This window comes from Equus quagga, chromosome 11, assembly GCF_021613505.1.
Source record: "Equus quagga isolate Etosha38 chromosome 11, UCLA_HA_Equagga_1.0, whole genome shotgun sequence".
NCBI lineage: Eukaryota > Metazoa > Chordata > Mammalia > Perissodactyla > Equidae > Equus > Equus quagga.
Genome location: NC_060277.1, coordinates 68,986,831 through 69,011,948, shown reverse-complemented (window position 1 = coordinate 69,011,948; position 25,118 = coordinate 68,986,831). Strand labels below are relative to the sequence as shown.

The following is a 25,118-nucleotide window of genomic DNA, read 5'->3' as shown; positions in this document are numbered from 1 at the left end:
TTTGGGCCTTCAAGGGCCAGCTGGAACACCACGTCTCTGCGGAGCCTTCTCTGATTGCTGGGTCTGACAGCCTCTCCATCCTCCGTTCTCCTCAGCGCTGTCTTCCTCGGGGCGTGGTCACTTATTCTCTGCCCCCTCTCCCAGCTGGGCCCGGTTGGTTCCAATCTTTCTCAGTCCAAAGCACGGTGTCCGGCCCTTGGGGTGGGGTGGGGTGATCACTGCCTGCTGAGTGAATGATTGAGTAACCAGCTATTTGCAGTCATTCATTTATTCAAGTATTTATTGAGAGCCTGTAGAGGGGCAGGCTAGTTTAAATACCACAGATATAGTGGTGGATAAAGCAGACTGAAATAGCTCTGTCCCTAGGGAGCTCACATTCTAGTTGGGGAGAGAGATGACGGGCAAGATGTATAAGTAAAGTTCACAATATTTCAGATAATAAAAGCTTAAGATAAATAGAGTGGAGAAGGGAGATAGTGGGGTGCGGGGGTTGGGGGAGAAGGCTGTAATTTTATGTAGTGTGACCAAAGGAGCCTCATGGAGAAGGGGGGTGTTGAGTAGAGACCAGTAGGAGGTGAAGGAGTGAATTACGTGGATATCTAGGAGAGCAAGTTCCAGGCAGAGGGAACAGCAACCGTAAAGGCCCTGAGGCAGGAGGATACCTGGTGGGTTGAGGAACAGCCAGAAGGACACTGTGGTGAGTGTGAAGTGCAGGGAGAGAGGAAGAGGAGGACAGAGAGGTGATGGGGACCAGATCACGTGGGCCTTGTGGGCATCAGGTGGAACTGGCTTTTCCTGAAAGTGAGATGGGGTTTTGTCCTGAGGAGTGGGAGATCCGACTTATGTTTTCTGCATCCATTGAGATGATCATGTGGGTGTCCTTTCTTTTGCTAATATGGTGTATTACATTGATTGCTATTTGTGTGTTTAACCAACCTTGCATTCCTGGGATCAATCCTCTCTTGGTTGTGGTGTATAAACATCTTTAGGTGTTGCTGAGTTCAGCTTGCTAGTATTTTGTTGAGGAGTTTTGCATCTATATTCATAAGGAATATTGTGATGTCTTTGTCTGGTTTTGGAATCAGGGTAATGGCATTACAGGATGAGTTGACGAGTGTTTCTTCCTCTTCCAGTTTTTGGAAGAGTTTGTGAAGGATTTCTGTTAATTCATCTTCAGACGTTTAGTAGAATTCACCAATGAAGCCATCTGGTTCTGGGCTTTTGTTTGTGGCAAGTTTTTTGATTACTGACTCAATATTTATTTGTTATAGGTTAATTAAGGCTTTTATTTCTTTTTAAGTCAGTTTCGGTAGTTTGCAACTTTCTAGGAATTTATACATTTCGTCTAGGTTATTTAATTTGTTGGCATACAATTGTTCATACTATTCCTTTATAATCCTTTTAATTTCTATAATGTTGTTAGTAATGTCCCCTTTTTCATTCTTGATTTTAGCAATTTGAGTCTTCTCTCCTTTTTTCTTGGTCAGTTTAACTAAAAGTTTGTCAATTTTTCTGCCAACTTTGGTTTTATTGATTTGTCTCTATTGTTTTCTGTGATTGGCTTATGTTTAATAGAGTCACTCTGGCTTCTCTGTTGAGAATAGACTTGGGGTGGGGAGTCAAGGGCAGAAGCAGAGAGAAGAGTTAGATTACTGCCATAATCCAAGTGGCAGTGATGGCCTTGGACAGGAGTGGCAGCAGTGGAGATGGTAAGAAGTGGTGGGATTATAGATGTATTTTAAAGGTAGAGCTTTTGGAATTTCCTGATGGATTTGGTGCAGAGTATGAGAGAAAGAAGAGTCAAAGGTGAGTTCTAGGATATTGGTCTGTGCAGCTGGAAGGAGGGAGAGGCCATGACCTGGGAGAGGAAAGTGAGCAGTGGGGTTTTTTGGGGGACAAGTTGACAGCTTGGTTTTATAGATACTGAGTTTGTGGTGGGAGGCCAACATCCAAGTGGAGGTGTTAGTAGAGAGTTGGATACAGGAGTCTGGTGTTCATGGTCATGACGTCACCCCTAAAACTTCAACCGGTAGAACTGCCTTCAGTCCACCATGAAGGATTGTCACCAGGTTTGGGGGAACCATAGGGTCAGTATCAGAAAGGGCATCCAAAGGGGGCTGAGGAATTGACCTGTTCAAAATAGCTTCAAAACAGGAAGAGTTACTTGAGTCTCTTCCATCTGTCTAGCCATCCATCCGTCAGTCCATCCATCCCTTCACCATCTCAGATTGTAGGAACCAGAGTTCTTCCTGCACTTTCTCTGAAAGTCCTGGGGAGATTGACAGGCTCCCAGGGAAAGTGACAGGGCTTCTTGGGAAGGGCCCATGGGAATGTGCGCATGTGTGCATGCATCTGAGTGTGAATACATTCAGGTGTGTGAATATGAGTGTGGATACGTGTGCTCTTGTGCATATACATCTCTGTGGGGCTGTGCAGTCGTGCTATATGTGTATTGCATATACATGTATATTCATTCTATATATGCACCGTGTATATGAGTGTGTCCACGTGTGCTGTTTTGTATATATATCTGTGCACATACACGTGTATAGGGGAAGTAGATAATTGTGTGTGATGTGTGCGCACGGGAGTGTCTGCAGCCGAGTTAGCTTTTCCCTCACTGCTTTTGTGGCTGGAGCTGCACTGCATGGAAAGGAGGGGTTTTTGGCGGCATCGTGTGCCTGCCTCCAAATTTCCCGAAGTAGGGGCCAAGTCGTGCTGTATGTTTCATGGCGATGAGGTTTCCTAGGCATATAAAGTCTGGTCTTGGGCCTTCCCTGGGGGAGCCCGTGCCCTGTGGCCCACCCGCAGGTGCAGAGTGTTCCGTCTCTTCCTTCCTTCCAGTCCCCTTGGCAGGGGAAGTGGACTTCTCGGCTGTTAATTGGGATCCAGACACGCACAGCAGGTCTTGGCTCTCACCCTCTTGCTTGGCCTTCTTCCCAGAGTGGCTGCCCTTCAGAGGAGAAAGCGCTTGTGCTCAGAGGAGGAACTGAACCCAAGGCAGGGGGCTCTGCCGTCGCTGGCCTGGTGTTTGGAGGACATGGCTGAACACTGCCTGGTCCCTCCTTGGGTGGGCCTTGTGGTCCAGATGGAGGGGCAGGAGTCGGGGGATGGGCATTGAGGCGTCTGCAAGACCTAGACATTGTTCCTGCTTCTTTACCTACTAGCTGTGTGAGCTAGGGCAACATTCGACTTTGCGGGTCCTCAATTTTCTCAGCTATAAAATGGGAGTGCTCATCTTTACCTCTTGGTTTCACGGAGAAGCTAAATGAACTTTTGTGCTTGTGCTAGTTATTATGGATATGTAGTGAAACTTAGTGGCTTGAAACACTTATTTTGCAAGGTTGGGGGCAGGGATAACATCTCTTTCCCATTTGGGGTTAACTAGGCGGGATGTGAGGGCCGGATCATCAAAGGCTGGGGCTGTCTGGTGGTTGATGCTGGCTCTTGGCTGAAACCTTAGCTGGAGCTACTGGTTGAAACACCTGCCTGTGGCCACTCCATGTGGCCTGGGCTTCTTCATGACGTGGTGGCTGGGTTCCAAGGACTAGTGCCCTGAGAGAGCCAGCCAGGTGAAGCCGTGTTGCCTTTTCTGACCCAGCCTTGGAAGCTGCACAGCATCACTTTCACTGCATTCTATTCCTCACTTGAGCCACAGAGTCTGGCTTACATTCGCGGGGAGAGAAAATGGATCCAGTCCTTCGATGGGGACTAACAGCGATCTGAAAGAGCACGTGGAAATACTGCAGTGGCCGTCATGGGAACCTACAGTCTGCCACAGTGCAAGGGCTTCTCCTCCCCCGTGCTCTGGGTCCTGTTGATGTCCAACACTGTGGGGAGGGGTGTCTGCGCACGCGGCTGTGAAGCCCCCGCAAGTGTGGCCCCCCAGGGTTCTCTTGTTCCATGCTGCTCTTCCAGTCTCACGGGTGAGAAACCTCGGCGGGGGTTGAGTCTCCACCCTCAAACCCTTGCTGGGCCTCAGAGGCTGAGGGAGCAGAGGCTTCAAGGGGCAGAGCCGAGGCCGTGGGGAGGTGGCTGGGAGGCAGGATGAGCAGAAATGGTCCCTCACTTATCAAATATTTTCCAAATACTTCCTGTGTGCCAGGCACTGTTCCAGGCTCTGAGGATACAGCATTGAACAAAACAGGCAAAAATATGTATGTAATAAACGGTATGTTAGATGGGGACAAGTTCTGTGGAGAATAACAGAGCAAGGAAAGTGGACAAGAAGAGGGCCAGGGGCAGGGCAAGGTGGTAAGGGAGGCCTCACTGAGATGATGATGCTTCAGTAACAACCTAAAGCAAGTGAGGGAAGGACCACATGGATATGAGGGTGGGGCAGGGAAGAGCCCTCCTTGCAGAGGGAACAGCAAGTGCAAAGGCCCTGAGGGGGAAAGCATGTCTGGTGGGTTTGAGGAAACGTGATTGGAGTGGGGCGAACCAGGGGAGAGCAGAGGAGAGACCATCAGAGGTGATGGCAGTGGGGGTGCAGACAGTGTAGGGGCCTGTGTCTGCAATGACTTTGGCTTCAAACTTAAGTAAAATGGGAAACCGCTAGAGGATTTCTAGTGCAGAAGTGAAATGATCTGACTTATGGTTTGTATCAGTTAACTATTGCTGTGTAACAAATTGTCCCAAAACTTAGTGGCTTAAAACCATGGTTTATTATTTCTTATGATTCTGTGGGTTGGCTGGATGGTTTCTGCTGGTTACACCTGTGCTCACTCATGTGGCTGCCTTCACCTGGCAGATTGGCTGGACTGGAACATCCAAGCTGACCTCACTCATGTCTGGCTGTCGGCTGGGGCTCCTTGGTCCTCCTCTGGGTGGCCTCTCATTGTCCACTAGGCTGAACCAGTCTTGAGTGGCAATCTCAGGGCAGGAAGCAAAAGTGAAAGCTGCAGACTCTTAAGGCCCAGGCCGGGAACTGCCCAGTGTCACTTCTGACTTGTTTTGGTGGTCAGAGTGAGGTGTCAGGCCAGTGCCGTTTCTCTGTGGGAAGAGACTCTACAAGGGGGTGAAGGCCAGGAAGCATGATTAATTGGGGGCTGTTTTGTAACTATCTGCCATGTGGTTCAACAGGGTCTCTCTGGCTGCTGTGTTGATAATAGCACGAAAAAGGACAAAGACAGAAACAGGGAAACTGATTGGGAGGTTTCCAGTAACACAGGCAAGAGATGACTGCAGCTTGGACCAGGGTAGGAAGTGTGGGGAAGTGGTCAGATTCTGGGTGTATTTTGGAAATAGAATCGACAGGATTTCCTGAAGGCTGGGGTGTGGCGTGTGAAAGAAAGGGAGGAGTCTGGGATGACTCCGGAGGTGTTGGCCTGAACCAGCGGAAGAAGGGGTTGCGGGTTACAAAGATGGAAGATGGAGGGAGGGGCAGGGTTTTGGTTTTGGAGGGAGCAGGATTAGGAATTCACTTTTAGACTGTGGAATTTGAGATGCCTCTTAGGACTTTCAACTGGAGGTGTTAAGAGGCGGCTGGATATATATGAGTCTGCAGTTCAGCAGAGAGGTCCAGCTGGTTACTTAAAGCCACGAGACTGAAAGAGACCACAAGGGAGCAAGGAGCAGGAGCCAAGAGAAACAGACCAAGGACTCAGCTCTGGGGGACTCCACCTGCCCTGGACGTGGGCACAGCATTCTGCCACACGGCAGCCAAGAGTTGGGACCAATTCAATCCACCACCTTGTATCAAATGACCTTTCTATTTGTATTCGGGGGGAATTTAAAAACAAAAGCATGAGCAGAAAAACACAAAGAAAATAACAATGATCCATGTTCTCATCCCACAGATTAACTACTCAACATCTTGGCCTATTTGCTTCCGCTTTTGTTATTTAATTAGGTGACCATCATTCTATACGTCTCTCTCTGTGCAGATACACAGATTTATGTTTTTAGAGATATTTTTATTAACCTGGGGTCATATGATCGTATAATTTTGCAAACAGATTTATTGAGATATAATCAACATACCATACAATTCACTCATTCCAAATGGACAATTCGGGGATTTTTAGTATATTCACAGAATTGTGCAATCATCACTACATCAATTTTAGAACATTTTCATTGCCTCAGAGAGAAGCTTCATAGCTATTATCAGCCATTCCACATTTCCGTCCAACCTGCCCCTCCCCCGGCCCCTGGCAACTCATCTGCTTTCTGCCTTTATAGTTTGCCTATTCTGGACATTTCATGTAAATGGACTCATACAATGTGTGTAATTAATTTACGTGAATTTACCTGGAGAAACTGAAGTGAAATCAAAGGAAGTGTTGAACCTCAAATTAATTTTAAAAGTTTGGACTCACTGATGCATCCCAACCATGAAAGAGAGCGCCAGCCTTCTCATCCTTCCCCTCTTCTTCTCTCCCCAACTTCCTGATAGATGTTAGTTGTACTATTATTTTTATGTTTTCTAGATTTTTAACCCTCACAGCCTACTCTCTAAGCATAATCCTCAGAGTTATTGGACAGTATAGTCCCAGATTTAAAAAGATGCGATGCTCATTATGAGTCTGTTCACATAGATTCGTCACTCCTGAGTTCTTTATTCTGCTTCAGCTCCTAACTGGGTAGATTTCGTTAAGAATTTTTTTTTCCCCCAAGGAAGATTAGCCCTGACCTAATCCACTGCCAATCCTCCTCTTTTTGCTGGGGAAGATTAGCCCTGAGCTAACATCTGTGCCCATCTTCCTCTATTTATATGTGGGATGCCTGCCACAGCAAGGCACGATTAGCAGTGTGTAGGTCGGTGCTCAGGATCTGAACTGGCGAACCCTGGGCTGATGAAGCGGAGTGCGTGAACTTAACCACTCAGCCACAGGGCCGGCCCCCTGAAACAGTATTCTTGAATCAGTCTGACTATCTTCCTTCCCCGTTTTATCTCTTTGAATGATTTCTTACGTTTGTTTATTTGTTGGGTTTTTTACTTGTGTCAGATCATCTTCAGGGCTAGGGCTAGGGTGCATCAGGCCAGGTCCCTAGGGCCCCAGATTTAAGGAGGCACCCACTCTCAGGTACAGACTCTGCACTTGTGCAACCCCAAGAGTGAGCGCCTCCTTAAATTTGGAGCCCTAGGGGCCTGGCTTGCTGCACCCTAGTCCCAGCCCAGGTCATCTTTATCTGTCTTCCATGTCATTTACTTCTCTCTAAATGCTTTTTTCTCTTTGTCTTTTAAAAAATCGTCAGTCAGTGGGATTATGTCAAGGCTTTTCTCTTCATCAGCAGCTCTACCCTCATTGATGTCTATTCTGTTTCTGGCTGTTTTTAATTTACTAGTTCTGTAATAATGTTGTTTGCTGTTTTGCTCCCCTGCCCCTGCCTCATTTATTTCCTTACATCTGCATTTCCCTTTATATCTCCTCCTATTGGGTGTTCATTTCATCTTTGAGCTCTTTCTTTATTGAATTAATGTTCAATATAGTTTGAAGCAACTAGAAGGAATTTCTTTTTGCTCCTTCTCCTGTCATCTGTCTTCTAGGTTGGGTTGTTTTTTCTTCCTACCTCCCATTCTCTCTTCTTCCTCTCGCCGCTTTCTCTCTGTCTCTCTCTCCTTCCTTCCTTGCTTCCTTCTTTTCCTTCTCCCTTACCCCCACCTCCCCCTCACTTCTCTCTTTCCCTCTTTCTGTGTATTTGCATAGTTTCTGTGCTGAATGCTTTCCCCCAGCCTGGGTGTGGGCAGCTCTGCTCAGAAACTGAATTTGCTTTGACAGTGTGGGTGACTCTGTTCTTGACTCGCCTCCAGCCTTCCCTGTGACCATTCTCTTCTCCAAGGGGGCTGCAGTTTGAGAGCCGAACATTAGGTTTTCTGTCACCTGAGGGAATTGCAGGGCTCAGGTGAGGCCCTGAGACGTCTTTGTTCAAACACCTGGGCTCTGCTCTGTCTTCTAGGATTTGGGTAAATGCTCCATCACAGGGTGCATTCTACTTAATTACTAGGTGGACCCCCGTCTGGGATGAGGGCTGCGCTCAGGCCTGGAGTGGAGTCAGGAACTAGAGTCCTTGTTCGTTTTCTCCACTTTTGCCCATTTCTCCCTAGCAGCCTGTCCCACTGGTTCTCAGTGAGGAGCAGGAAGAAAGGACCCCACTCTTTTTATTTCCCTCCAGATCCACGGGTTTTGTAGGATAGCTTTGGGGAGGGGGAGCCGGGAAGGGCTATACTCTCTACTCTGGAATCGTCTGTTTTTTCCCTTGGCTGCCAATATTTAGTGCTTATCTCATTAGGTTTTATTCTTTTCTTTGGTGAAAAACAGTGTTTTCTGACTTAACTATTTTTTAGTTTTGGGGAGAAGGGAAGTCTGTGACGCAATTTCAATCCCCCATCTTTACACAGGAATTGGCCCAGATGATCTTTAAGGCTCTTTCCAGCCCAAGCTAGGTCATAACTCCGAGTTCCCTTCCCACCCAAGGAGGGATGGGGCCACCCCCACACAGAGCAGAGTCAGCTTGGCTGTCACCGAGGCCTTTACATCCTGGAGGGGATGTGGCCCTTCTCAGCCTTGAAGACTCCTGGGCAAGGACCAGGGCTGGAGGCCCAGGATCTGCCCAACCTGCGAGGGAGTTGGCAGGGATCAGCTAGGATGTGTGTCCACCATAGCTGCAGTCAGGGTCCCCTAAGGATTCTGGGGATGGCTGTGGGATCTGCTCTCCCGCCTGTGGGTGGCCCAGACAGCTGGAGTGTGCAGGCACCGCAGCTCTGGGTGGCTCCCCTACCACTTCCTAGACTTGGCCCTTGGGGGGCTTCTTGGATAGATCCTTTTTCTTTCGCATCTTGGGCTGGAGTAACCAGCCTTGCCAGGGACTGCCTGAGAGGGGCGAAGAGAGGCTCACCCGCCCTTCTTCTGAGGGCCCCTCCCTGCCAGGATCTAGCAGGTGTCTCTGCTTGGATGGGCAGCAGAGCCTATGAGGAGAGCCCACAGTCTCAGCTGAATTCTCCAGGACACCGGAGCTCTGCTCCCTCACTGCCTCACTCCCCACTTGCCTGCCTGCCAGGCTGTCAGGCTGCTGCCAGCCTCCGGAGCTGGGCGGTGCCCTTATGCCCTGAAGCCAGTCCCTGCAATTATAGTCTGGCAGGCCCAGGGGGCAAAGCGTGCCAGCCAGCACGGCAGCTTGCTGGCGGCCAGTCTGTGCCTGGGGCCTGTGTCCTGAGTGGCTCAGCCATGCTGGGCAAGGAGTTGATCCCTGAAAGAGGAGGATGGGGTCCTAGCTCCACCCTAGTCTCTGTGAGCCCGGGACGGGGGGACATTTGCCTTCTCCATTCCTGGTGGGGCCCAGGATCCATTCTTTGCAGTTCAGAGATCACTTACTGCCCAAGTGGAAGACTGAGATGGACCGAGGTGAAGACACTGCCCCCTCCACCCACAGGGGCTGAGCCTTCTCTGTAGCAGGTGCCCCCTCTTTCCTTCCACTCCCTGCCCATGCCTACCTGTGTGTGCAGGTGTACACGAGGAGAGGTGTGTATTAGTGTGTGTACATCTGTGTGCATGTGGTGGGTGCTTGAGTGCAAAGGCATGAGCATGTTTGTGTACATGTATACTGGTGTGCGCATGTATGATTGTGTGTGCACAACTTGCTGTCCATATTATGAAACCACCAGTGTGCACGTGTCCATGCCAGGCTGTTTTCAGCTAGTTCACCCGAGCAAGCCTGTACCAGTGTTTACAGTCAACGCCTGGTTGGTTGGTATTCTTGCCACACATGTTGTAATATTTTGAATGTCTTACCTGTTACCTGCATATGCATATACTTATGCTGTGTGAGTCCCTGTGTGTGTGTCCCAGGTTATGAGTGTCCATGGATGTGTGCATGAGTGTGCACGTGTGTTGAAGCCCCTGTGCATGAGGGATGTGTGAGGTCTTGCATATGCACGTGTCTGTGCATGCTGGTGTGGCTGCGTGTGTGTGTGTGAGTGCATGTGCATGCGTCACAGTGTGAGCATGCGTTTGTATGTGTGCATGCCTCTCTGGTCAGGGGTGACTAAAGCCAGGGATATGCATCATCGTTGTCCCAGCTCGAGGGGGAAATCCTCCTGAGCCTGGAATGGAAAAGGCCAGGGGCTGAGGGGCTCCAGGGTTCTCAGGCTCCAGGCAGTGTTCCCAGGCCCTGTCACCCGCGGGAATAAGTCAGGGTGCAGGGAAGCATGCACAGGCGCTAAGGGGACAAGGGCACAGTCAGATTTCCCTTTCGGAAGTCCCCTCCAGGGCTGGCGTCAGGAGGGATGGTGGGGCCTGGGAAACTGGCGAGGAAGAGAGAGAGGGAGGAGGCCTGGACCGGCCAGCAACAGTGGACGGGAGGAGGGAGCAGATTTGTGGGACATTTAGGATGCAGAAGGGACAGGAATCTGGAGGGGTGGGAGGGCGAACAAGGCATGTGGGAGCCTCCCCTCCCCCTCCCTGTGTCTGGCCTGAGTGACAGGGGACAACCGGCCATCCCAGGGAAGAAGCAGCTTCAGCATCTTGCTGGCAGCCAGTCTATGCCTGGGACCTGTGTCCTGACTGCCTCAACCACCCCGGGCGAGGACAGCGATGTCGGGGTGGGGGAACCAGAGGAGAGAATGGGTGTGAGGACCTGGTCAGTGAGCGGTGCCTGTGGCCTTCCAGGGGATGGTGTCCAGGAGGCGCCTGGGACTGTGGGCTGAGGCAGCCATGTGGGAGAAGCTTTGAACAGTGCGCGAAATTCCTCACGGTGACTTTACTGCCCCCCAGGGCCCTTTGTGTTTTTATTTTTTAATTGTGGAACCCAAGTCCTAATTGGTCATGGAAGACACTGCTCTCTGAGACCCAATTTGCACGCAGCCTGGGGGGAACACAAATAGTGCCAAGGAGATTCCCAGCTTCAGCAGCTCAGGTTGTTGGGGCTGGAGGAGGCTGGCAGAGCATCAGGGCCACCCTATGGTTGTCCGGTTGGGGAAACCAAGGCCCAGAGCCAGGTGACCTCCCCAGGGTCACCCTGTGGCAGGGCAGGGCAGGGCAGGGGCCCGTCCACCCCAGGAGTCACAGCCCTTTGTTGGGGAGCCCCTCCCTGGGCCCCGGCAGGCGGCTGCCTCAGGAGCCTCGGTAATTATGGGATTAGGAGGCGGCTGCCCGCTGGCCCCTCGCCCCTCCAAGCCACAGCGTGGAGACGGGATTTGGTGTCACGGGCCGTTTCCAGGTGTGTCTGAGGAAACCTGGCATCCTGGGCAGCTTGTTCTCCTGAAAGGCCCCATTGTGGCTGCGGCCTCCCTCTGATCGGCTCTATTTTGGGGCTGAGATCCACCCTGCTCTGGCTGGAGGAAGGAAAAGGTATATTTCAGTATGTCCTGTGGGTGTGGGGGGGTGGGGGAGGACAGGGCAGAGATGAAAAGGGGGCTGGCTGGCGCCCACTGCGTGAAGGGGAGGGGCAGGTGTTGGGGGCAGGGCCTGGCAGTGCAGGTGGAGGCAGAGTCTGGGCAAGAGGCAAGTGAGGGCTTCTGTGTGGCCCCAGGAGGCCGGGTAGGCAGACTCTGTCAAGCTGGAATGCCGGTCTGCAGCCTGCTTGGGCCCCACCTGCCGCCTGCCCGCCAGTGACTTCCTGATTCCACCCCTGTGGGTGCCAGCCCCACGCCCTAGGCCAGGAGGGAGACCCACCCTGCCCTCAAAGGTCCCCCAGATTGAGTGCGGGGAGCCCCAGAAGACACACAGTTCCTCCCCCTCCTTGGTCCATTCTGCCCTCCCTGGCAGCACTGGGCCATATTCCTGCCTCACCCTGCACAGTGGGTGCATCACTGCCTCCTTACCTCTGCTCGCGAAGGTTCTCTGTCTGGTGGCCTCGGGGCTCTTATCGGCCCATCCTGCCCATCCTTCAGGGCTCTGCTCAGCGCCACCTCCACCTGGAGGCCCTCCCCTTCCTGGGCTTTCCTCTGACTTCCCTCGTGCCGGCCTCACCTGGCACCATGGCTGCTGAGGCCCCCTCCCGACAGCCTCCTGCTCCTCACCTTGCCCAGGGCCAGCCGCAGAGGTGAGGGGCTCGCTGAAAGTTTGGCGTGTGACCTTGGGCCTGAGTCTCCTCGTCTGTGGCATGGGTGTAATGATGTCTGCCTTATGAGGTGGCTGAGAGGTTAGACAGGTGCAAGTGGATGTGGCTGGCACATAGTAGGTATGCAAACAGTGGTCCTCCGGTTCCTCTCTCCTGGGTGCCTGCAGGCCTTTGGGAGCCAGAGCCCCGTGACTCCAGGAATGACTAATTCCACTCCAGCAATAAGCTCTTAGAAGCTCTGAGAAATGAGACTTTATTCTCCTTGCTGCTTCATTAGACTCTTCTTGAGTGAGCAGCGTGAGGATTGTCCTAATCCTTTGGCACGAGGTGGGGGGTTCAGGGAGAGACAGGCCCACAGCTACCTCCAGTCACTGCAGACATGGGGCAGGGCAGGGGCTGGGCACACAAGGGCACAGTACCCCATAGGGGCCCGGGGCAGGAGGTGGGTGCTGGACAGGGGCCGGCAGCCTCTGGTTCCAGGCTGGCTTGGCTTGGGCCAGCTGGTGGCCTCAGACAAGCCCTGGCCCTGCCCTGGGAGCCGTTTCACTGTCACGGCCTTGCTTGCCTCCCCACCTTCTCTGGGGGTCTGGGACGGGGACGGCCTGGGAGGGGCTGTTGACGGGGTGCCTGGGCGGGGCAGGCGGGCAAGCACACAGTAGACACCTTATCAGTATCCACAGCCTTAGGGGAACACAGAGGAGTAGGGGCCAGCCCTGAGCAGTGCCTTGCCTTTCTCCTCTCAGAGTCTGTTTCCCACCTTTGAAAGTAGCCTATGGTCCCCTGGGGCCCCACGGGTGACCTCAAGGGCTGGGCCCTGGGGGCCATCCCTCAGGGAGAGTGCTGTTCTCCACTCTGGGTCGTGCCTGCCAGCCTGCCCAGATGGGAAGGTCTATCTCCCATCGAGGCTGCCAGAACTGGAGAAACAGCTCCGGACCTCACCCACCCACCCCAGTAAGTCTTAACAGTGCCCTCCTCTGCGCAGCCTCAGTCTCCGTCTCCCCAGGTGGGAAGCGACAGTGTGGGGGGTCAGTGACTGAGGTCTGGGGAGCCTCACCTGGCCGCCCTTTGTCCACAGGTGTTCCTGGCCTTTGGGGAGCTGCTTCTGTCCTGTAACTGGGCAGTGGTTGCTGACATCCTGCTGGTAGGTGTGGGGGCTGGAATGGGGGGCTGGTCCTGGGGTCTCTTGAGCAGGGGGAGCTGGAGTCTGTCCAGCTCAGGGCTGAGTCTCTGCTGTTGTGTGACCTGGAGGTTGGTGGTGGGGGTGCTTCAGAGATTACGGGGTAGGAGACCAAGGTCATGGAGCACTTACCTTGGACCACGGCCTCGCTGACACCCTCAAACATCTCCTCTGACCATCACCCCCATTTTGCAGATGAGCAAATGTAGGTTCAGAGAGGCCAGGTGCCTGGACCAAGGTCACACAGCATGCAGAGTCACTAAGCCAGGACTGGGGCCCAGGCTTTTTGACTCCGGGGCTCTCTCCGTTCCTCTTCTTTGACCACACTCAGCAAGCAGGCTCCTTGGCCTCCACTCTGGTCACGCAGATGGGGATGCCAGACCTTGGGGCTATTGCCACTGAGCCCAGGTGGGTCCAGGCCACCCCAGCTCCCATGTCACAGGCTGCAAGGCAAGCGGCTGGCTCAAGCTGCCATGAGGACTGATGCTGTCCCGACCACACGACTCTGCTAGGTCCAGAGTCAGCCCCGCCCTCCCTGAGCCTCACTCTCTCCATCCAGCCTCCCTGACTCCTAGGAGACATGGAGGAGGGACTTTGAACACTGCCGGGCTGTACTCGTGTGGATAGCATGGGGTCCCAGACCTAGGGGCACCCTGAGAGCCCCCCTCCTGCCTGCTGGCAGCCTACATTGTCCGGTGCTGGGCACAGAGGACCCAGGGTGGCCTGGCGTCAGCTGAGCACTGTCCTGAGGGTGAACCTGGATTCAGGAAGCAGACACAGTTTCAGCCCTGCCTCTTCCACCACTTACTGGCTGTGTGTGACCCAGGCGAGTCACTTGGTGTGTCTGAGCTTCTCTGAGCCTCGGTTTCCCCGGGTGGAAAATGGGGATGGAAATACCTCATGGATCGTCGTGGGGGCGAAACGAGGTGACCTGTGTGAAGCTTTTGTGCAGGCCTGGCACAGAGCATGCCCCGCCCGCGCTGGGCGCTGACCCGATGCAGAGCTTTCGCTTTCTCGAGGTCCGTCTCCTGGGGAAACCCTTGCATCCTGGGATCTGAGTGTGGCAGGGCTATGGGGAGGCGTAGTCATTTGATAAGCCAACAAGGCCTGCTTGAACACTACTGTTGCTGAACACTCCCTGCCTAGAGGTTCTGCCCCCTCCCTTGGCCCAGGCTCAGTGGGTGTAGACAGGGCTGCCCCGTCTTTGACTCCTGGGTGGGTGTATCAGCTGCAGGCCTGGCAGGTCTTCTCCAACCTCCAGAAGCAGACTTGGGCTCCGGCCAGACAAAGCTACAGACCTGCTGAATGGCCTTGGGCCTCAGTTTCCCTGTCTATGAAAAGGGGTGATCATAACTGGCCTGGCAGGGTGAGCGAGACAGTCCGTGGGGAAGGCCTCCGCGAACGGGAAAGCGCTGGCAAACGCTTTGGGTAGTGAGGGGCCCACTGTTAGGCACAGGGAGCTTCACTCCCCGCCCCCCACCTCCATGGCCCGTTCTCTGTCTCTGGAGGTTCAGACGGAGCTGACACCTGCCCCTCCTTCTTTCCCCGCCTGCCCCGTGTGCTGCTCCCTTTTCCACATGACAGCCCTGCAGATATGTGAAGATTGCCCATGTCCCCCCAGCGTCTGTGCTTTTGACAATGATTAACCTGGTAGAGCCAGGCTCTTCCAAGAGCTGTGTGTGTGTTGGGGGCAGGGATGTGGTGAGGAGGGGAGGACCTGTGAGGCTGATCAGCCATAGTTTCACCCATCTGTCTGGTCTGGGGAGCTGGCCGGAGTTGCCCAGGGGGCCAGGCTGGATGTGATCCAGCCTACCCTGTGCTCCCTATGGTCCTTCCCTGGGTTGGAGGCCTCCAGCTCTCATCTCAGCAAGGCTTGTCTCCCCAAGAGGTCTTGCCCACCTTCCCCTGCCTTCCCCCTTTCCTGAAGCCACGTAGCCAAAGATTTGGTGGTCGGAGCTGAACCAGTCCTTGCAGTTCTTGGCGCTCGGTACCTTGGCAGAGACAGGGATGGGCTCGAGGAGGGAGGGGTCTCGGGCAGATGCAGGCGGGGGACAGGCTGTGGAGGCCCGGTCTGTGGAGTGGAGGGGCAGGCGCTGGCTCAGAGCCGGGTGAGGACAGAGCGGGAGGTGAAGAAGGATACCCTGAGCAGAGACAGCTCCTCAAGAAGCTGCGCTGAGCGGGGAAGAGAGAGAGGATGGGGGCTGGAGTGGGCAGAGGGTCCCAGGAAGCTGGTTTTGCTTTTCTAGAGGTGAGACGGGAGCAGCCTGGGGGGGGCGGGGCAGGGCCAGGGCAGGAAGGGAAGAAGTGGAGAGAGGGCCAGCAGGGGATGGGACCGGGCTGGGAGGAAGCAGGGCAGGGATGGGAAGCCTGTGGGGACCGGGTGTGGCAGAAAGTGCAGGAAGGTCCCATCTGCTGTTCTGCTCTTGCTCCTGAGGCACAGGAGCTCTCTCTGGGCGGGGACCCTGGCCGTGGCTATAAGGATGAAGGAGCTGGTACTTGCTCCCTGCATCGTGCCTGTTCCTGAGGGGGCAGAGTGGGCTCGCTGTCCTCAGTGTCAGTCCTGTCTTGGGGACACTGCTGTCTTTGATCCGCTTACCCACAAGGAGGGGAATCCAGATTCTCTCTGGGGAAGAGCCCTCAGGAGCTCTCTGGTCCAGCGGTTCTTAAACTTCACTGAGTGTAAGAACCAGGTTTGGGGAACCTGTTACAAATCGGCTTCCAGGCCCTGGGGCCTCCGAGCCTCATTCAGTGGGTCTGTGTTTGGGTTCAGGGGCCTGCATTTCTAGTGCTTCCCACGTGATCCTGACATCGATGATCCTCAGAGCATACTTGGAGAACACTCGTCTAGCGCAGCCAGCTCCCCTTCCACGAACCCTCTGCAAACTTCTGACCGGTGTAGTCCACCCCCTTGTTTACATACCCCTCTGATGGGAGCTCACTCCTTGGACCCTGAGAAGCCCCTGCCTCCTGGCAGCTCTGTTGATGAAAAGGACCTGGCTCTGTCACAGCCAAGGCCCAACTCTGACCCGCCTCCAGCAGCCTCCCCCTAGCCCGGCTGGGCCTCAGAGGGTCCTGCTCCCTGGAATGCTGACACTGTGTCTCCTGAGGCTGCATCCCCCCAGGCTGAGCACCCTGCCTCCCCAAACCCACTGATGGGGTCTCCAGCTGCCTCCCAACCCACTTGTCTGTCCGGGCTCCTCCTGGGGTGGCCTACAGCTGGCTCAGCCGCCCCCAGCAGTGAGGGGTGGAGCAGAGGGGGAACTGACTGCCTCTCCCAGGTCTGTCCTCTGGGGTTCGGGAATCCAGCCACCAGGCTCATCTCCCACCTCCTCAGCAGATTTCCCCTCCCTCTGGCGGGTCATCACCCTCCTCTTCTCCCTCCGCCTGTGTCTCAATGCTTCCCCTGCCCTCTGCCCCCAGGTAGCCGTCTGCTCGCTGGCTCGTCTGTCTCCCCCTCCCAGGGGTGTCTGAGGGCTGAGTGAGGCACGCAGGAGGCAGGCTGCCGAGGAGTCTGCACGTGGTGGTTGCGACCCTGCCTTTCTGCAGGCCCTTGGTTGGTGCTGGCTATGCCCCGGGCTATAAAGGGAACAGCTCTTCTAAGAAAGGAGAGTCAAAACTGAGGTGTTTTTGTCTCAGAATAGAGTGAGCCTGGATTTTTAGGAACCCAGAAGCCTCTAACTTCTTAAATTACCCGCTGGCTCTCCAGCTGCTGGCAGGTCCCAGCCTTGGCCCCATGGCTATATGGAGACAACGGGGACCCATAACAGGCTGGGGGAGACCTGCCTCTCCTGCCACTGGCAGCGGGGGCTGGTCCAGGCCCAGCAGGTTGGGGTTCCTGGGAGGGGAGGAAGGGGCCAGCCTGTTTGGGCCTTATTCCGAGGGTCCGAGCAGCCCTGGCCCCTGCATGGACTTTTTTGGACATTCAGGGCCCACCCTCTGGGAGGCCCTGCCCTTCTCCCCAGAACCACCAGTTAGTAATCACATAATTATGGGGTGAGAAGGAAGCACTTCTGGAAGGTGCAAAGCTGTGGTCAGTTCCTTCTTAGGCCTGTTGGCAAGTCTGGGTGATGGGTGGGAATCTCCGCTCCTCTCAGCACCTGGGCAGAGTGGCTCAGCGCCAGTGACCCCGGGACCAGCCAGTCACCCTCTGCCCTGCCCCCCACAAGGCTCCCCTCCCTATCCTGCAGCTCCTGTCCCTGGGCTCCTGCCTCCACCCCTTTGCTGCCTCCATCCCCTGCCCGGGATGAAGGCCTTCCCCGCGCTCTGCCAGAGACCTGTCTGCAGGGCCACGGACGAACTCGTCCTCTTTATCCTTCTCTGCGTTTTCCCGATGTTCTGTAACAAACACTTATACATTGCTGGGAAGGCTCCTAACAGCAGAGTGGTCAAAGGTCAGACCCTGGAGGAGGCCTGGGATCAAATCTCAGCCCTGCTATTTCCTGGCTGGGTGACCCTGGGCAAGTTACTTTCCCTCCCTGTGGAGGGTTTCCTCTCTGTAACACGTGGATAATAATTGCATCTCCCTCACGGGTTGGTTGAGTGGATATATAAAATGCATACAGGAAGCATTTAACAAACGTTAGTAATTATTACTGTCATTGCTGTTATTCTCTGGTGACTCAGATTACAGGCACCTATGTCTTGGGGTCAAGGCTCTGGGGTGGGAGGCTCCCCTGCAGCTGCCATGTTGGGACTGCATCACTGTGTGGCTTCTGCTTGAACCCCCTCCTCCCTCCCTCCTTCCCTCCCTCCCCCGCTGCAGCCCTGGGTTCTGGCAGGGTTTCTCCTGGGACCTGTCTCCCATACGGTTCTACTTGACTTATTTAGTTGGCAAACTTTCAGCTAGTCCCCTCTGAGCCTGGCACCTTGCTGTACCTCAGGGACCTCAAGAGAAATTAGACAGGAGGTTTGCTGCCCAAACAAGGTAGGGGTAAGGGGAGGTGGACAAGGATAGACCCCTCCCAGTTGTGCGGGACGTGCACTCAGTTAGGGGTGCACACAGGGGCTGTGGGAGCTCAGGGCAGGCACCTGAACTCTGGGAAGGCTTCATGGAGGAGGTGACCCAAAGATCAGTCCTGAAGGATAAATAGGGATGCTCCAGCTAGATGGGAGAGGGAAAGGCTTGCCAGGCAGAAGGCACAGCATGTTTGAACGCCTGGAAGCATTCTGCCTCCTGGAGTCATAGAACGTTATTTCCGTCTGATGTCCACATGAAGGCTCCGGGTACCACAGGCGGGCATGATCATGAACCTAACCCTCCATGAAGGTGCTATTGTTATCCCCACTCGGGATGAGGAGACTGAGGCACAGACAGGTAAAGTGACTTGCCCAAAGTCACACAGCTAGTGAGTGGGGATCTGGGATTGGAACCCAGATGATCTGACTCCAGAATTCATCTTCTTAAACTCTCTCCCCTCTTCCACGGAGTCGTGTGGGCCTCTCCAGCAAGGCTGCCTTTGCTCTCTGCCCAGAGGGGGCTTGAATTTCCTGCGAGAAGGGCTGAGCCCTCTGTGCCACCCGCCTAGGTGCCCACACATGCAGACACTTGGCTGTGCACCCGCCCTTCACCCTGCCAGCCTGCACTGCTGTCTCCTGGGCCCTGGAGCTGGGATGCCCCATTACTGTTGTCACAGCCATGCCTGGTCCCTGCCCGGTTCAAGAGCAAAGCATCAAGAGGGTGGCCCTCATCAGGGGCCTTGGCCTACCCATCCTGGGGGACTGGGGAGCCTTCCTGAGCCTTGGAGGGGCCTGATGTTCTGGCTTCAGGCACTGGGGGTGTTGACTCCCTTCCACGCCACTCAGTTGGCCAGCCCGTCCCACCTCCAGGCAGGTCCTTGGCAGGTGGGAGCAGGAGGTGGGTGTGAGGGAGCACCCGCTCTGCCCTCGCTCAGGGAGCTCCCCTGGTGCTCCTGTGTGTTGCAGTCCGTGGTGGTGCCCAGGTGCCGGGGCACAGCAGAGGCACTTCAGATCACGGTGGGCCACATCCTGGGAGACGCTGGCAGCCCCTACCTCACTGGACTTGTAAGGCTGGGTGGGTGGCTGGGCTCCGGGTGTGCCTAAGTGTGTGTTGGGGGGAGGTCTAGGGGAACACTGCACAGGCTAGGCCTGGAGGCTGGCCCGCTGGGCCCTGCAGACCCAGCCTCTCTCCTTCGCAGCTCTCCAGCGCCCTGCGGGCCGGGCGCCCCGACTCCTACCTGCAGCGCTTTCTCAGTCTTCAGCAGAGCTTCCTGTGCTGCACCTTCGTCCTCGCCCTGGGGGGCGGCTGCTTTCTGCTGACGGCCCTGCACCTGGAGGGGGACCAGGCCCGGGCCCAGCAGCCCTGCACAGGTACCCCCGCCCCTCGCACCCATGCCAGGCTCAGGGCTGAGCCCTGTAGGAGCCGGGAGCACTGGCCACCCCCTGAGCCCCCAGCCAGCTCATTTATTCATTCAAAAAGAGTTATTAGGCCCCTGCTCTGTGCCAGGCAAGGAGCAGATGCTGGGGAGAGAATGCCAGGTCCAAGCCCTTGTGGAGGGAGAGACAGACAGAAACAAACAAAAAAGCAAAGATGGAGAATGTTCGAGGTGATGAGTGCTATGGAGAGACATGGAGCAGGAGAGTGGGTGGAGAGGAACAGGCGGGGCAGCCTGCAGTTTTTGAAAGGGTAGTCAGAGGTCCTCAGTGCACAGGTGACAGTGGAACAAAGATTTGGAGGAGGTGAGAGAGTGAGCCATCTGGGGAAGGTGCTCCTGGCAGAGGGAACAGCTGGTGCAAAGGCCCTGAGGTGGGAACGTACCTGATGTGTTTGAGAACCAGCAAGGAGGCCAGTGTGGCTGGAGCGGGAGAAAGGGGGACAGTGGTAGGGACGAGGGTGGCAGCAACAGGGCCAGAGCATGGGGGGCTGGGGAGGCCCTTGGAGGACTGTGGTCTTAACTGAGTGAGTTGGGAGCTGCTGTGGGGTTTCCATGGAGGACCCCCGAGGCATCTGATTTACACTGTAAAAGCCCCACTCTGGCTGCTGCGTTAAGGACAGACTGTAGGGGGTCAGGGTTGAAGCAGAGAGGCCATAGGAAAGCCTGTAGCCATCAGGTGACAGTGCTGTGGCTGGGACCATGGAGGTGGATCTGGAACTTATCCTGAAGACGGAAGCTAAGGGATTTCCTGACAGGCTGTACCGAAGGCCTGGTCCCAAAGCACCTTCTGGCTCCTGTGGGGCTGGCTGAGTTTCTTTTCCTCCCACAGGGACCCCGGACAACAAGGACATGGAGAGCCAAAGGCTGCTTTTTGGCACCGGTGCCTCCACAGAGGACCCCTGAGACCCCTCCCTGCAGCAAGGAGGTCCCACCCACCCTGCACACACCCCTCCCCTCGGCCTCCACAGTACCAGCACCTCGTCCCACCTTTGGCTGTGGCTCAGGGACCCTGGCCGAGCCGCACCTGCCACTTCTTCGCTCCCAGCTAGAGAGCTGGCAGCGCCCTTGGCGGGGCTGGGAATTGAGCTGTCAGCACCCTCCGCGGGAGGCCTGGGCCTGAGCCTGCTCCCGGCACGAGGCCGCTCCAGCTTGGGGTCCTCAGCCTGGCTGCTGGTGGCCCTGATTAAAGTGGAGCCTGTTCAAAGCCTGTGGATTTCAGGCCTTTAGACAATCATGTTATTTATAGCCTCAAGGTGTCTCTGCTGGGAGCGGGAGAGGAAGAAGAGGTGGGCAGTTTGGCGCAAGGATGCAGGGGAAACCCAGGGGGCTGCTGAGCATGGGTCTCGAGGCCTGGACCTTCCACTCTGATCAGCTTTCCCACTGGGCAGGGTCAGGAGGGCCCAGGACACCGCTCTGCTTGAGTTCACCCTCTGAACAAAAGGTGGGGGAGGCAGGGCAGGAATCAGTAGTCTTGGAGATAGGTTTCCCCTCTGGTGCTGGCTTCAAGTTCCAGGGAACCCCATGGAGGAGTGCCCAAGCCTGAACCGACTCAGCCACGCCAGAACCATGCGGAGGGGTCCACATGGCTGTGCATGAGCATTCCTGGCTGTGCCCTGCTCTGCAATTCGGTCCCTCGCTCCCACCACCCATGCTGGAGCCCAGCACAGCCCAGGGAGAGGGCTGGCTCTGTGGGACTCCCGCTTGCTGCTGGGTTCGGAGCAGCTGGGCGCAGCAGGCCCTGCAGGAGATGGACAGCTTCCAGGTGGGCAGCAGTGGGGAGGCCTGTTCCTTCCGCCCACAAGCATGAGCTTCTCTCCCCTCCCCTGGGGCCCCACCAGGCGATCCCTTGTTCACCTGCTGGTGGCCACCTTTGCTGTGACAGGCCGTGCCTGCCTGCCAGCAGCTGTGGGCAAAGCAGTGACCCAGACTTGCGCTCACCTGCTGACCCTCACCTGCTCCGTCCCTGCCCACTGTGGTGTCCCTCCTGCCCCTTATTGTTGGATGGGACACCGCCAGGAGCTGGACTCCAGCTCAGGCCACGCTTGCCACCCCCAGTCTCAGACGTCCCTCAGGAGTGGCCATCGCCAGGCTGGCCAGCCCTTCAACTCATGATCTGATGCTTGGAACTCATGAAATGGGTGCCCCTGAAGTTACAAGGAAAAGGATGGATCCATGAAGATCCGTGAGGGTAAGGGGTCTGTATTACAAGGTGTGTGGGGGTTCCCACCCCACCAAGCAATTTTCTGACGCCAGCTGGGTGTCCTACAATTCAATTCAATTCTGGCGCTGTCTACCCACAGATAGCATCAAATTCCGCAGGTTAAGGACTCGGTTCTACAAGATTACCCCACCACCCCGCCTGCCCATGTCAGATGCCAATCACAAGCCCAGGTTGTTACCTGTACTTCTGACCCACTGGCTATAAATCAGAGGTTCCCATGACCCCTCCTTGGGCTCAATTAATTTTCTAGAGTGGCTCACAGAACTCAGGAAACCTGTTTACTCACTAGATTGCGGGGTTTACTATAAAAGGATATAACTCAGGCACAGCCGGATGGAACAGAGGCACAGGGCGAGGCGTGGGGAAGGAGTCGAGCTTCCATGCTGTCTTCAGGCGCACCACTTTCCCCACATCTCCGTGTGTTCACTAACCCCAAAGTTCTCGAACCTTGGCCTTTTGGGTTTTATGGAGGCTTCATTACTTAGCCATGATTGATTAAACCATTGGCCATTGGCATTGATCTCAACCGCCAGCCCCTCTCCTCCCTGGAGGTCAGGGGGGCAGAACTGAAAGTTCCAACCCTCTAATCACATGGTTGGCTCTCCTGGCAACCGGCTCCCATCCTTAGGTGTGGTCCAAAAGTCATCTCCTTAACAAACAAAAGACACATTTATGGCCCTCATCACTTAGGAAATTCCAAGGGTTTAGGAGCTCTATGCCAGCACTTGGTTTCTCCTGAGAAGGAGGCAGCCAGTCTGTGCAGGAGCCAGGATGCCATGATCCCCCTTGGCATTCACTGGCTGTGTGACCTGGGCCACTTCCTGTCCTCTCTGAGCTTCAGACCCCCCAGCTATATTTAAGAGGTATGTTGGATGTGGCTTCTCCTGCCCAGGCCTTGCCTCGTGTGCTTCTCACAAGCAGGGGCTAGGCCCACAGAAGCCCAGCTCTCGGGTCTGGACCTTCCTCCCTACAGCCCTAGGGGGCACCCCCGGGAGGCTCAGCTCCCAAAAAATGGGCAAGGGCTTCCTAAGAGTTGGAACATCAGCCACCCCCACCTCCCCCACCCCAGAGTCCAGAGGCTGGGGAGAAAGATCAGAAACCTCATTCCGGCCAGTTCCAGAAACATGTATTGTTATCAGTGGGCGCCCATCTTGGTGTTGGGCAGTGACTGACTCCAACCTGGCCGTTGGACCTCACAGCCCAAGACTGGGAGGGGGAACACACCTGTGGGCAGAGGAAGGGATTACATCCCTCAGAAACCTTTGAGGAAGTGGCTTAGAAGTCGGTAAACAGCCAGAGAAGGTGTGGGGGAAGGGAATTCCTGGTGAAGGGAACAGGATGGGCCAAGGTGCAGGGGGGTGGGGCAGAAGATATGTGATGAATCATGGATGGGTGTGGCGTGGCCAGAGAGGAGGTGGGGGGGGGGGTGTGTGTTCTGGGAAGGGAGAGGAGGCAGGAGAGACTGGTGGGGACCAGAGGGGCTTCAGATGCCAGCTGAGGAGCTGGGGCTTGGACCCTGTCATTCGGGTAGTTTCTTCTGACTCAAGTGGATTCTGGTGTTTGGGTTGCTGGGCAGGGCAGGGTGGCACTTCCTAGGATTGAGCTAGACAAAATGCCCAGCCAGGAGTTTATAGGATGTTATCATGCGAAGTGTTTCAAGGCAGAGCGGGAGCTCCAGGGCCTGCGGACTCTGGGAGTGAGAGACCAGTATCTGCCCTGCAGCCAACCTAGAACCCAGTTTTACTCAGCTCCTACCCTCTGTCTCACTGGGGCCAGTCACTCAGACCTCACTGGGCTGAGGTCACAGGTGTAGGTCTGTGAGAGCTGGCCACTCAGGCTGGAGCGGAGGAGTGGTCAATAGAACACCCCTTTCTGGCCTAAAGCGCACTAGGTAAACCCAGTCCTTGGGATTCCGGGTTTTTTTGTTGGGAATGTGCTGCTCAGCAGGACGGGGCCCTCAAGCCTGACCCGCTCACTCCATGTGTTAATTGTTCTTCCCAGTCAGACATTGCATTCCAGCTCCTAGGTGTCATCCTGGCCCACAGGTGTGCCTGTCATTGTGCAGGAGCCTGGGCATGATCATTTCCGTGTGAGCACGAGAGGATACGTTTATAGGGTATAGACAAAAGAGCTTCTTCCACCCTGACCTCAAGCTTGGAGGGTTGAGCACGTTCATCGGGATGATCTCCCCAACCCTGGTGTGTTCCCCTGCAACACCAGACATCAGTTCATCTGTTTCATTCCCTGAAGTGTCTATCTGTCCTCCATGCCTGGGTGGGCCTGTAAGCTTGTTTGGCTTAATGCAGCCTCAAAAGACAGAGCTGGCAGGAGGTGGCCAGAAGTTGCTGAAGCCAAGCTTTACCCAACACAGGGAGGTTACGTGACGGCAGGTGCTCCTTCAGTGTGGCTGTATCAGTTAGGATTGTAGGGTTGTGTGCAAGAGAAACTGACTGACTGCTGTAAGCAAGGGAGGGATTTCTTGGAAGCATATCAGTTGCTCACAGAATTGATGGGCAGATTGGAGATTCAGGAGCCAGGGCTCCTGGGCCATCTCAGTGGAGGTTTTCACCAGAGCTCCAGATAATTTTTCCCTATTTTTTTGCCACCCAACTCAAGATTTAAAGCCCCAGGTGAGAGAGTCCAGTTGGACCCTATGCCCATGCCTTGATGTATAGCCCCATTAAGACCAGAAAAGCAGGGTGCTGCTAGGAAGGTGGACGGACTCTGAGCATCAAGACAAAATGGCAACAAAAGAAAAAAAGACAATCCCCCGCAAAACAAAGATGGTGTCCGTGACAGTGATCTTGGGCAGGCGCTGGCCCTCTCTCAGATGCCACGGGACAGGGAAGGGGCTGGACTCACTGTCCTTCAAGGAATCGTTCATTTCTGATCAAAGGAGACTGAAGCTTCTCTAATTTAGAAAGTGTTAAAAATATTGAAATGAGAACAGGAACTTCTGTGTTAGTGGGGACTCAGAGCCATCTGTTCTGAGCAGGAGAGGGAGGCAGAGACGAAGCGTTCTAAGCAAAACTCGTGAGGCAAGCCCAGGAGGAAGGATGGAGGGGCTCCAACAAGTGCCCAGCTTGGTGCCAGCAGGAGCAAAGAGAGAGGAGGTGCCTTCTCCCTACCTGTGGGTGGTGACCTGTGGAGAAGGGAATCAAAGGTTGGAGGCAAAGGGCACATAGACGCTAATGGAGGGTGGAGTCAATCAGGGAGGAAATGCCTTTTCCAGAGGGGCCAGGAGAGGAATCTGGCTGGTTTCTGAGTCACTCAGAGCAACAGACACATGATGCAAATCAACACACACTTCCTGAGCACCTGCTAA

The 25,118-nt window shown here is 55.1% G+C and overlaps 1 protein-coding gene across 4 annotated transcripts in view; it reads left to right on the top strand.

Annotated features, from left to right (window-relative positions):
* The window catches only part of SPNS3 (SPNS lysolipid transporter 3, sphingosine-1-phosphate (putative)), a 42,947-nt gene extending 22,149 nt beyond the window's left edge, over positions 1 to 20,798 (top strand). For 2 of the 4 annotated variants that reach the window (XM_046676464.1, XM_046676467.1), the window contains exons 9-12: positions 13,079 to 13,144; positions 19,103 to 19,201; positions 19,336 to 19,507; positions 20,402 to 20,798. In XM_046676464.1, the coding sequence (XP_046532420.1) occupies positions 13,079 to 13,144; positions 19,103 to 19,201; positions 19,336 to 19,507; positions 20,402 to 20,475 (411 nt within the window). In that variant the 3' untranslated portion in view covers positions 20,476 to 20,798. The remainder of the gene's footprint in view (positions 1 to 13,078; positions 13,145 to 19,102; positions 19,202 to 19,335; positions 19,508 to 20,401) is intronic. The other 2 variants (XM_046676465.1, XM_046676466.1) reach the window with 2 other exon arrangements.
* Positions 20,799 to 25,118: the final 4,320 nt, after the last annotated feature.